Source organism: Sander vitreus, chromosome 13 (genome assembly GCF_031162955.1).
Source record: "Sander vitreus isolate 19-12246 chromosome 13, sanVit1, whole genome shotgun sequence".
NCBI lineage: Eukaryota > Metazoa > Chordata > Actinopteri > Perciformes > Percidae > Sander > Sander vitreus.
Window position 1 is genome coordinate 8,413,272 of NC_135867.1, and position 12,737 is coordinate 8,426,008.

Here is a 12,737-nt window from a genome sequence, read left to right on the forward strand (position 1 = left end):
TTATGAACTAGTTCAACACCAAAGCCACATGTAAATGTGACATTTGATGGTGGTAGTTTCTTCACTGTTCTATATTAGCCTGATTGATCTACCGCTTCGATACAAAGAAAGCATCATCATCCTTTTGATTAGTCAGGTCAAAAAGGAAAACAGTCTACATCACGCTCACTCCTTCAAATAAAGCAGAGGCTACCCGCTCTTGTTTGTGTCAAGGCTGCTGCCCATTGTCTGTAAAGGAATAAAAAGAGCTGGCAGGTTGGACTAACCAAATAGTGGCAGTGTTGCAGGGCTGAGGTGCAATAACTACATGACATGGACAACACATTAATATAGACAAACAAATCAACAAGTAAGAGAGCTCCGAAGAAGTGCAAGTTGTCAGAAACTAGGAAGCAAGAACCGAATGGTCCGTCAATATCTCTCCAGCAGCACAAAGAAATATGCAAACACACTTTTCATACTCGACAAGTTAAGCTTTTCTGACATCAGCTCAGATGCACAATCTTGACTTCAAAACTTTGCACTGAGCCTTTGTCAAATGTCACCCACCCCTTTTCTTTGTTCAACATTTCCTGTCATTCACTGCTGCTGAAAAAGACAGAAAAATGAATGCATAACATTATATCTTTTTACGAAAGAGGAGTGTGCCCCAAAGCAAAGCAAGGAGGCAGTGTTATGAAAGGGAACATGGCCCCTGGCTCTTCAGCTGTGGCCCAGGTCAGAGCAGAGAGCTACAGTAGTAATTACTGAGAGACTGATTGCTGACAGGACCTTCCAACAGCCTGTGGTTAACTGGATGGAGCTGAGGGGGAGGAAGCTTCAAATGCATGGGCATGACAGATGCTCTGCTGATGACTTGTACTTTGGGGTGGTTCGGGGGCATGGATGCCATTTTGTTCTATTCATTCCCCTTTCAAAACATAAACTTTAGACAGTTTTTGACATTTTGGGGAGGAAGGATTGGGAGAAATCATAGCCAAGGCGAGAGCAAATCATCCTCTAAAATGGTATTCATTGATTTTGTAAAAGATCTTTGTTTTAAGTGCTCCATTGAACATCTTTTGAATTTAAGAAGTGCAATCCGAGGCTGTTACCTCCTCTTTATTCAAAATTCTCCCCTGCTAATTTTTTAAGGAGTAGATTTAATTTGTTCCAAATGGCAGATAGTTAAAGTAAAACTCCTCAAACAGCAAGAGACGAGTTCTCCTTAAACAGATTTGAACCCACTTCACTGACAGAGTGGGAGGAATGTGTGATTGTGGCAGGCAAAGCATTGCCACAGCTGGTTCAGTGCACCATTTTCCAACTGGATTATGCCAGTTTATTCCACAAGGTGATCATTTGAGAGCCCTTGGGATCGTTCATCATGACCATATGGATGTAGCAACCTGGTATTTTAGCCAACCAATCTGTGCCATGCATGCGCCTGGTTGATTTAGCTGTGGTGGTGGTGGAGATGGCTGTATTTACATTGGACAGAAGTGTTTGTTCCAGTTACAAACTGATATACTGCTGCAGTGGCTGGATCAGGGCTTTCAAAATCTTAAATCAAGACAGTACGCTGGTGTAAGACATGGTAGTGATGCCATAAATGGTCTCCATTCATCTTATAGCCTTGAGTAACTTAAATGAGTCTCCTTATGTATGCTTTGACAGCAAATGATCTTGCTTTTGCACAAGTTGGGATGTGCAGGGTTTTGGACATTTGGATCAGTATGCGTCATTGGTTCGGTATGCCCTGTAAAATAAAACATGTAAAATAGTCTAGTAATGTTGACTACTCACACAAGCGGAACAGAAATTCTGGGTTTGAGTGAGGGTGAGTTTTACCCAGAAAGTTTTGGCAGCGCACAAGTTATCATCTATCAGCTGTAGCATGCTAGTCAATTTAGCCCGGTTAGCCGGGTTGGTCAAGCGCAATTGACAACCATTTGTTTCAAACTGTATGCCAACATTGTTCAGCTGAAGTCGGGTCTGTCTGTGGAAACACTTTGAACATTTCATTTACAACATCATCACTTGAATGTGTCAATTAACTGAACAACTAGAAGGCAAGTCCTTCTCCCCACAGCGTTCAGGCAGCCTCCCACTGCAGATTCAGACTATGCCAAAACAATAACTAATGCTATATATTGCTGCAGATATGCGACCACACTCAGTCATAGAAAATACCTAATTAAAGCATATGGTCAAAGTGCTTAAGTGCTTTTTATTCAGTTCATTGTGCCTGCTCTGTATAAATGAGCACAAGCTGCAGCCTAGTTCAGGAATTATCAACAGGTCAGAGTCTTATGATGGACTATTATTGGATGGAGAGTTTTATTATTTTTCTTCTAATTGACAGTACGCTAGTATTTGAGTGCCTTAACTGATTAATTATGGCCAATAAGCCACCTTCGAGTGTTTATGCACTTTTATTTTCCCTGTTGTACTGAAAACATCCCGAAACGTGAATCCAAAACCGAGGTACATACCGAACAGTGAATTTTGTGTACCGTTAAACCCCTAGTAGTTAAACATTGCAGCAATCAGCTCTGCACAAGAAACAACCCAGCAGCAACTCTGCCACCTGAGCTTGTCCAGAAACCATACACAGTCCTGAGTTTCCCTGTCACTTTCCCCTGGGTTTACATAAGCTACTGGATTATAACAGCTGGCGATAATGCCAGTGTTCAGCAACCCCAACAACCAGACATCATTTTGGAATCTGACCATTTATGACCATTCAGCATACCCACAACAAATAACAGACAGCAAGTGAACTGGAGCAAAACTGTGAGCTTGTAATGCCCAAACAGAAGCTGTGTTTCATTAAACCCATTTCTGTGTACAGTGTATGCTTGAGTCACTGAACCAAGCTGCCACACTAACTTACCTCTGACGGTTTCTTGTGCTGGTGGCGGACCCATGTGCTGCTGGTGCCTGTGTTCTTGGATGACCTGGACCACGACATTACCTGACCTGCAGGAAGAAGAAAAAAGACAACCATGCTCAGTGTAATTAAGAATAACAAACATCACACCTTCTTTTCCACACGTCACCTCACCCACTCCCGCATTGATTATATTTTGTGCTCCAGTGAGCTTAAGGCAATGTTCCACACGCAATAGAACCAGCAATTCTGTCTGATCACAATGCGCTGATAACCACATTCCATTGTGATATGTTAGAAGAAAGATCTAGAAGGTGGCAATTCAATAACTCCCTTCTCCAGAACACAGCTTTTGATGCAGAGTTTAGAGCCAAACTAGCCAAGTTTATATCAATCAATACTAACTCAGTTGCGGACCCGGTGCACATTTGGCAAGCAACTAAGGATTTATTAGAGATTTCACATCTTCCTTTGCGGTCAATTTGAAGAGAAAAAGAGAGGCAATGATTGCGGAGTTGGAAGAACGTCATAAATCCCTGGAGCAGTCTCTAAAGACGTGTTTTTCTAAATCTACACATACTCTTCTAGTCACAAGTCGAGCAGAGCTAAATGATTTGCTAAGAAGGAGAGCTGAATTCATAATGCACAGAGTGAGGCAAAATTACTATTTTAATGGTTCTAAACCAAGCAAATTGCTGGCTCTGAAATTAAAACAAAGCAAGTCCAGAGCTGCTATCAATAGCATCCGCACGGATCAAGGTATCTCAACGAATCCTAAAGATATCAGCGCCACTTTTCAATCCTTTTATTCAAAGTTGTATGAGTCCTCCTGCAACCCAGATCCAACACAGTGCCAGGAGTTCCTAAAAGAGCTAAACTTGCCTCTTCTTGACCCAGAGGAGGCAGAAGAACTGGGTCAACCTATAACAGAGGAACTTAAATCAGCATTAAAACTGTTAAAAAAGGGAAAACACCAGGGTTAGATGGAATCCCATCAGAACTTCTTCTACAATACTTTGACATATTAGGACCTATCCTTTTACAAACTTTAACCTCGGCCATGGAGAGGGACATTATTCATCAACAAACCAACACTGCACTAATTTCTGTCATACCCAAAAAGGGCAAAGATCTTACGGAGTGCTCAAGCTACAGGCCCATCTTCCTCATTGGGACTGATATTAAGCTCTATTCCAAAGTCTTGGCACTCCGCCTAGAACTCTTCATTGAGAAACTAGTCCACCCCGACCAATCAGGTTTTATACCAAAGCGTCAAGCTGCAGACAACGTACGTAGATTGTTTCATGTAATAGAAGAAGCCAAAAACCTTCCAACAACGGCAGCAGTGCTATCAGTGGATGCGGAAAAAGCTTTTGACCGCCTAGAGTGGAACTACTTATGGCAAGTAATGGAGAGGTTTGGTTTGGGGACCAACTTCATTGACATGGTACGTACTTTATATGTGAATCCCACGGCCATAGTCTCAACCAATGGCTTGCATTCTCAGCCATTCCCCATCGAACGGGGCTCGTAACAGGGATGCCCGCTCTCTCCCATGCTATTTGCGATCTCTCTTGAACCATTAGCCCAAGCTATAAGGCAAAATAAAATATGTAATGTCCAGATTAAATCCAATAACAGCTCAATGTCGTTATTTGCAGATGATATTTTGCTGTACATCTCTGACCTTGAGGACTCTGTTCCAAAACTTCTTAAGATCTTCAACGAATTTGGCTCAATCTCCGGCTATAAAATGAATTGGAATGAATCTAATTTTCTCAACAGACAGACAGGTGACATCAGCTATTAGTGGTACAATACCAACCCAAAGCAAAATTACATATTTGGGCATCACCATACACACTGCGAGTTGTCCAGGACAACTATGAAACTATATTAAGTAGTGTTCAAAGGGATCTGGCCAATTCATCTGCGCTGCCGGCATCGCTACGGTCCAGGATTACTGTTGTTAAAATGAACATAGTTCCTCGTGTGAATTTCTTAAGTACAATGATCCCCTTACCCCCACCAATACATTTCTGGCAGTATATTTGGAATAATTAACAACCTAGACTAAAATACTCTACCCTGCAACGTAACACAAACACGGGACGACTGGCCCTCCCCAACCTTAAAGTGTATCACAGAGCCTTTCAGCTACGGGCCCTCAGAGTGTGGATGGACCCCTCATCTACAGTTCCATGGAGAGAAATATAGCAAAACCTCACTGAAAGTGTAAGTCTGCAAAACCTTGCCTTTGCAGGTGTGTGTCCAAAAAAATTTATGTTAGTCTATGGCCCTATTATCACCAACACACTGACCAACTTTAAACAGGTAGTGGAGCAACTACGCTATACCAATAAGTGGCATTTGAATACCCCAATATGGCACAACGCACACTTAATGTCTGGGAACAAACCCTTTGCTTGTAACCAGTGGAGTGACAGAGGTATTTATACTTTAGACTTAGACTTTAAGGTCCCCAGGACATCTTTCTACCTTTATCTTCGCTTAAGATCAGCTCTAAAATGCTATGGAGTGCCATGGGGAAACAGTCTTGAGGCGCACCCAGTCATTAATTGTTTTTTTGATTTTCCTGTGAGAGGATTGGTGTCCAGGATTTATGCTAAACTGATGCAAGTATCTATAGGGGAGCGAGAGCTGAGCCCTGAGGGGAACGCAATTAATTGGGAGACAGTTTGGGACAACATTTTCCACTGTTCCAAGAACTCAAATCACCAGTATATCCATTTCAACATATGCCATAGGACATATTGGACTCCCCAGAAGAGATTGCACGTTCTGTCAACCTGAAGAAACTGGAACTTTCCTGCATATGGGAGTGTGAACAGGTGCATGAGTTCTGGACTAAAACAACATCAATAATATCTGATGTGAAAGGATGTCGAATTCCTACTGACTTGATTGTTTTGTTACTTAATGACGACTCTAAATTACACATGCTTGGGAGACAGAAGAAAATTTGGCTAGGCGGCTCAACTGCAACTAAGAAAATGATAGCTCAACACTGCTGCCCCCCCCATTCACTTTGTATAAAACAGTGGTTGGCGTATTTTCTGGACATAGTTATGCTTGAGCTCTCTACAGCAAGGATTAACAAAGCCAAATCATCGACTATCAACCCATGGAAAAACTCAGCAGCACAAATATCAGACATAATGACCTCAGCGCCTCAAGAACTAGAGGAGAGTGATTAGGCAAAGTGTGATTTCTGTTTGTTTTGTTTTCTTCGAGACCACAGAAGGTGGGGGGTGGGAGAGGGTTTCTGTTCCTGTTCAATTTGTGTTTCTTTGTTCTGTAGGTTTAAAGTTAAAAAATCAATAAAAAATTGATCTTAAAAAAATAACAAACATCTTTCTACTAAATACTTTTGAGGACCAGAAGAGAAAGCATGAACTGTTTTCTGGTGGATAACTTATGACACAGTTGTAAAGATAAAGTGAAGCAGAACATCATACAAACTTAATCTGTCTTTGATTTGTTAAGAAGAATGTGTATTCAAGAGTGTGAATTAATTTAAAGTTGGGGGGAAATAAAGAACAGGTCTGTGGCTGGAGATCAGACTTTAAATTTAAATTCACTCCAAAAGAAAATGTACTGTCCCATTGGGGGAATTTGTTTTGCAGAGAGGGTTTACAATACAAATACAATAAAAATCAGCCATCATGAACCAGCAAGGAATCAGTTTCTTACTAGAGAGATCAAAAAGCTGCTCATCAAGGTAAAATTGAATAATAATTAAATGAGCATGGCCTTAGTAATATACACTGATGGAGGTGATTCAAACACTGCAGAGAAGCACTAAAAGAAAGCAGCCAAAGAAAAACCTTCCTCGTGACTTTTCCGACGCCCATGGCAGTACTACCACTGAGTCAGGCTTTTAATTGAAGCAGACTGATGATGATCTATTAAGAGGGTTAATAAGTAATGACAGTATAAATAGCATCTTGTTAAGCACTTAGTCCACTGTGGTCCTTTACAACCTCATTAATACACAACTTAATGGCAATTAACCAGACGCTGGAGCCAATATCCCACCCACCGCTTCAATCAGCAGCCCTGCGTGTGTTTTTCTATGTCGATGTATGTGAACAGAAGAGTGTGTGTGTAATTTCATTGATGCCGTTTTTCTATACATTTTTTTCAAATCACAAAACTACTGCAACAGATATAGCCGAAAGCTCATTTTGATCTCTGCACCGCGAAAAAGGCTGTCATTAAACATTGCATCACATTGGCAATTAAATTACATCACACTGGCATAATGGAAAACAAATTTGCCAATACTGTGTAATATAGCACATTGTGACCGGGACTGTAAGTGTGTGTGTGTGTGTGTGTGTGTGCGCGCGTGTGCACATGTGGGTGCTGCCTCCCACTCAACATATTTCCCTCGGCACCACAGCAGTGCTGCCACCGTGCTAATTTTACTTGTGACGTCTAAACAACTAACAGCTCCTAGGGCAGATCTGCTGTCAGGCTTGTCTTCAAAATTACAGACTCTATACACACACACACACACACACACACACACTTGTAGCTGTACACATGATAACTTAACCATTAATACATGTGGAAGTCCAACAAGACACACACACCATATAAAGCTGCTAACACTGTCATGTATCTGTCACATATGCATGCTCATAGTCACATACACCCACCGTTTTTCCCACAATCTCACACATTTTTCTTGCATTGACTCAATTTTTCAAACTCTTGCACAGTTTTATATACTCACACACATAGACACACAAACACACTTTCACTGCCATAGCATGACAGGAAATAAGGAGTGAATTGACAGCCATGAGTGGGTTTGATCAAATTATTTTAAATTGATCCGCCACTCAGAACTGTTCTGAGTGATCTGAGGCCGTCATACACCTAAACCACGCACGTAGCTGCCAGTAGCGCCTCTCATGACGCTGATTGGTCAAACACCTGGTTGTTCAGACACAAACGCATTACTCGAAGCCTGACGAGATGGATTTTCGTGCGATATGTAATCCTGCCATTCCCACGTGATCCCATGATATTGCGGGAATCTAGCTGCTGTGCAAGGTAAGGCATCAACACATTAAAACCCCAGAAAAACACACACAGGGAGAAAGGTGGGGTGGCATTTTAAATAGGTTTGTTCATGTGTGCATCTGTGCCTTTGTAAATTTTTTAACACATCTCAATTTCAAACACACCTGAACATCTGTGGGAGATTTTAGAGTGACATGTAAGACAGCAGCGCTCTCTACCACCATCATCAAAACACCCATGAGACTTGGAGAATCTCTGCCAAGAAGCAATGGAGCTGTTGTGGAGGCTCAAAATGGAACAGTACCTTAGTAAGACACATTAAACATTTTTTTTCATTTGTCATAGATCTCTATATGTGTATATATTCAGTGAGACAGTGTGCCAATCTGCTGAACATCTTTGAGTGTACTTATGCATCTACACTCCATTAGAGAGAGCGTGCGTGTGCGTGTTATGCAGGTTACATCCACCCGCCCCGAGGCTGCACCACATCATCACTGTGTGGCCAGATAACCAAACAGGCCGCAGCACAGTAGGAGGTTACCATCATGGCCCGGTGTTAATTAAAAGCCCCACTTGGTGCACGGCAGGCAAAATTATCATGGGCATCCTTCAATTAGAAACCTGATAACCTCCAGTCAACAGATGCAGCTGGAGCCCACGCTGCACTGGCCAGGGGAAGCTAACAGCTAACGGCTAATTATGAAGCCGAGAGTACGGCCTTGTGCACAGGGTGGCTCAGCCAGGTCTGAAAAAACAGCCTGTTAAACCTGCTGTAAAATAATTAATACATGCAGACCTGTAACCACACAACACTTAAGCCTGTACATGGTCACTTCAACCTCTGGTGGCCCCGCTGCTGTAAAACAGTTTTTCCAAGTTTGAATCACTACATTATCCAGGATTCATCTCCATATATCTCAATTTTAAATTAGTTAAAACATTGGTTTCAGTAAAAAAAAAAAAAAAAAGGTTTAGGATGTTCCTCATTCTGAGACAGCCCACAGCTTTATTTTGAGAGTTGTTTTTACTTCCAAAAGAAACATCCTTCCCTGAACTTGGAATGTTTCTGAAAAATGAACTGTTGGAAATAAGCTTCACTTTTCTATTATTGAAGAACCATTGTTTTTTTCTATTGAATTTTCTCTTACACTGTAAAAAGAAATTAGATTTTGCATTTATTCCAGAGTAAGAAAATCCCAACTGAATAAAAAAAATGTGCTGAAAGACAACTCAGAATACGTTATATAATGTTTCACGTTAGGTATGTTTTAAAGTGTGCAACAGTAGAAAAAAACACTCATGTTTGGACAAGCAGAACAAAAATCGAGTTTAAAATGTTACAATCTTGCTGAAGGCAGATTAATCCACTTTGCTTTGGTTTCTTATGTTACATAGGATAAACTAATTTAGCCTAGTATTAAAGTAATATCTGAAACCCTAATCAGTTCATCAGAGCTTTTAGGGAGACATAAAACCAAAAGTGAGGTTCACTCTTGCACTCAACAGTTTGCTTTCTAGTTCACTGATGTATCTATCTTTTCTGTCTGTTGGTATGACAGTGTCAGGATAATAGCCAAAACAAATATATTTGCTTGTTATTGTAAAATGCACGCTGCAAAATGCCAAGAATTAGTCATGTTGAACTGCCAAAATCCAAGAAATATGACATTTTAAATTAAATGAAAATCGCTAGTGGTCTTCAATGACTAAATCTACCTATTTTGTGGACAGTTATCAGCTGTGAGAGCCAAGTGTACTTGCGTAACACTGTACCGCTGTTCAAAGACTGTTTATTATCAAACGATTTTCCAGCAGATGCTGCCAGTGTCTGTAATGTGTTAAACTGGCCAGATGTTCCCATCACTTTGCAGTGTATCTCTTCATGGCGGTCTGTCTGTGTGTATAAGATATATAGAGCCCATGAGACATGAGTCTTTATATACAGTCTGACTTTATATCCAGTCTGTAGTCCGTCTCCGTGGCTGTTTAAATCAAACTGCATCCATCTAATACCCGTTAATCAGTCAGCCTATGAACAACATGTTGCATGTGCTTAACATTACTTCCAAAGCACATGAAGCCAGATTAACTAATAAAATGGCACGCCGCAAATGTGCAATGTCGGTTTTATTGAATTTGCGGCCCCATTCTGTGTGTATTAAGCGCCTGATTTACTAAAGCAGCAGGTCATTACGCAGTCAGCTCCTGGACTGCACTCGCAACGGAAGAGGCGCAGATCAGCTTAGGATTTGTCTGCGATCAACAAGCTCAGAAAATATGACGTGGTGTGATCTTCCAAAACATTTATTTCACTGCAGTGCAGCTCCACCCAAGTAAAACTATCAATCATAAAATGATAATACTAAAAAAACTTTATTAATGATACAGTGATACACAAACGATAGCAGAATCCAATATGCCACCGGCTGAAAAGAAGGCACAAGAAACTGTTCCAGCAGCTGATGTTTCACTAGAATACTAAAGTAAAAGCAGGAAAACACTGCACAAATTTAAGTTTAATGAACACAAACCACAATTCAATTCACTCCTGTTTGTTTGCTGTCACAAATAATCAGATGTCACGTTCATGTGTGATTATTGCTCTATTTTCTACCTTCTAAGAATCTCTTTTTAGTTATATGCAATGTAGATTTCTGCAGAATAAAGGTTATTTGATATTTACTTTCCAACCACAATTTTTCTTGTGGCTAGTGTAAATCTCAGTGCCGTCTTCTCACCTGCAGACACCAGATGCACATTTACACCAGAATAAAAAAATAAAAAAATCTCCAATAGCTGCTTGGTAGCTTGCTACCTATTCATACTTCTACTGTAGCTGTGTTTTCAAAAAAAACAACAAAGTCTGGGCGCCCGGTTAGTTATGTGTAGGTTTACTCCTCGGCGCAGCGGGCCAAGGTTCGACTCCGACCTGCTGCTCTTTGCTGCATGTCTTCAGCTGTCCTGCGAAAAAAACGCCTAAAAATGCCCCACTCCAAAAAAAAAAAAAAAAGAAGTCTTAATGAGCACACACACACACGTTTCACTATCTTTGTGGGGACCCGTCATTGACATAATGCATTCCCTAGCCCCTTACCCTAACCTTAACCATCACAACTAAATGCCTAACCTTAACCCTTACCCTCACCCTAACCATAATCCTAAAAACAAGTCTTAACCCCCAAACAGCCCTTTAACCTTGTGGGATCCAGCATTTTGGGCCCCACAAAGCTGTGCAGACCCCACAAGTATACTGTATTCCCCGGTTTTTGGACCCCACGAATATAGTAAAACAAGCACACACACACACACACACACACACACACAATCTCCCTCCCTCCCTCCCTCAATCTCTCTCTCCAACTTACTGTCGGTGGTGTCGGAGTCGTTGCTGCTCGTGGAGTATTTTCTCCTCTTCTTTTCGCTCTCCATCTGTCAGGGTAGCAGGGAGGGTGAGGGGGTGGGGGGGGGAGAGAGAGAGAGAGAGAAAAATGACGAGTGAGAAGATGTTCACCATGAAAACACAAGTGTTAATGAAATAATGCGCTGATGGCACCAATCTGCCAGAGCCTCCATCCGGCTGCCTGCCAGAATAAACTGACTTGATCACCGTTACACATTAGCGCTAGGACTCCCTGGGAACTTCACAATCATACAGTTGTTCTGTTTCTTCACATACAGTGGGAACCCTTGTCCTGCATTCTGCAATAATACTGTATTCACTGGGAGCTATTGAACAAGTCCCATTTTATGCATCTGCTTCAATCCTTTTTTTTTTTTTTTTTTCCATCTACTTTAATACTGTAGGTGATTCAGGGCGCCCTGGTGGCTCACCTGGTTGAACGTGCACCCCATGTACAAAGGCTTAGTCCTTAACTGCAGCGGCCGCAAGTTCGATTCCGACCTGCGGTCCGTTGCTGCATGTCATTCCCCCTCTCTTCCTTTTCCTGTCTTAAGCTGTTCATTCGAATAATGGCCTAAAAATGGCCAAACAAATAATCCAAAAAAAAAAAAAAAAAAAATGCTGTAGGTGCTTCTTTCTTCATTATAATAAAGAAGAAAAAAAACACTTCTCTCAAGCAGCTTAAACTATGACACATTTTGCAGCATTAAGCAACAGACAAGCTTTTATTTGGTGCTTCTTGGTAATAAAAGATAAACATAAAACAACCTTTACAGTATGATGAGAACGTCTCTAGTTAACAACCTCATGCAATTGACCCATATATAATTAATTTTACCGGAAGGTATGTGAAAAATTGTATCTGCAGGCTACAGTGACCTAATATTTGAACTTTCTGCAACAAACATGCCCTCTCTTGTATCTCGTGCACAAGATGTGGGTCGGCAAAAGGCGGGGCAGCAGGGGAAATGTGATATGAAGAAGGAAATGCATTCACCAAGTTTTTTAGATCTCAATGATACCCACCGTGCATTTGGTGAGGAACAGTGAATGTAAACATAACTTTTCTGTGCTCCACAGCCTTTCAACAAAATCAACAAATCAGAAATTGCTACAAATTTAACCCAACAGCAACAACATTGCACAATATTTTAGTTACAAAGCATCTGCATGAAATGAATGAGCCTCCATCGGGGAGCAAGATACCTAACACGACTGAGAAAAGGAAGACATATGAAGTCAAAAAGTGGTGTCCATGGGAAAGAGCAAAAAACTGTTACTTGCTTTTGTGAACTTTATATCTACACAACAGATATATGCTTCAATGAACCCAAAATACACACATTTTCCAAGAGTAATACCAAGTGTAATGTGTTCAATCCACAAGTGTTGCAAAGAGAATGCAAT

At 41.1% G+C, this 12,737-nt stretch overlaps 1 protein-coding gene across 2 annotated transcripts in view; it reads right to left on the reverse strand.

The window, feature by feature from the left end:
• The window catches only part of jade2 (jade family PHD finger 2), a 171,074-nt gene that overhangs the window by 137,862 nt on the left and 20,475 nt on the right, over window positions 1-12,737 (reverse strand). For both annotated transcript variants that reach the window (XM_078265609.1, XM_078265608.1), the window contains exons 2-3: window positions 11,296-11,359; window positions 2,876-2,961 (exon numbers count right to left, since the gene is read on the reverse strand). In XM_078265609.1, coding sequence (XP_078121735.1) covers window positions 2,876-2,961; window positions 11,296-11,359 — 150 coding nt within the window. The remainder of the gene's footprint in view (window positions 1-2,875; window positions 2,962-11,295; window positions 11,360-12,737) is intronic.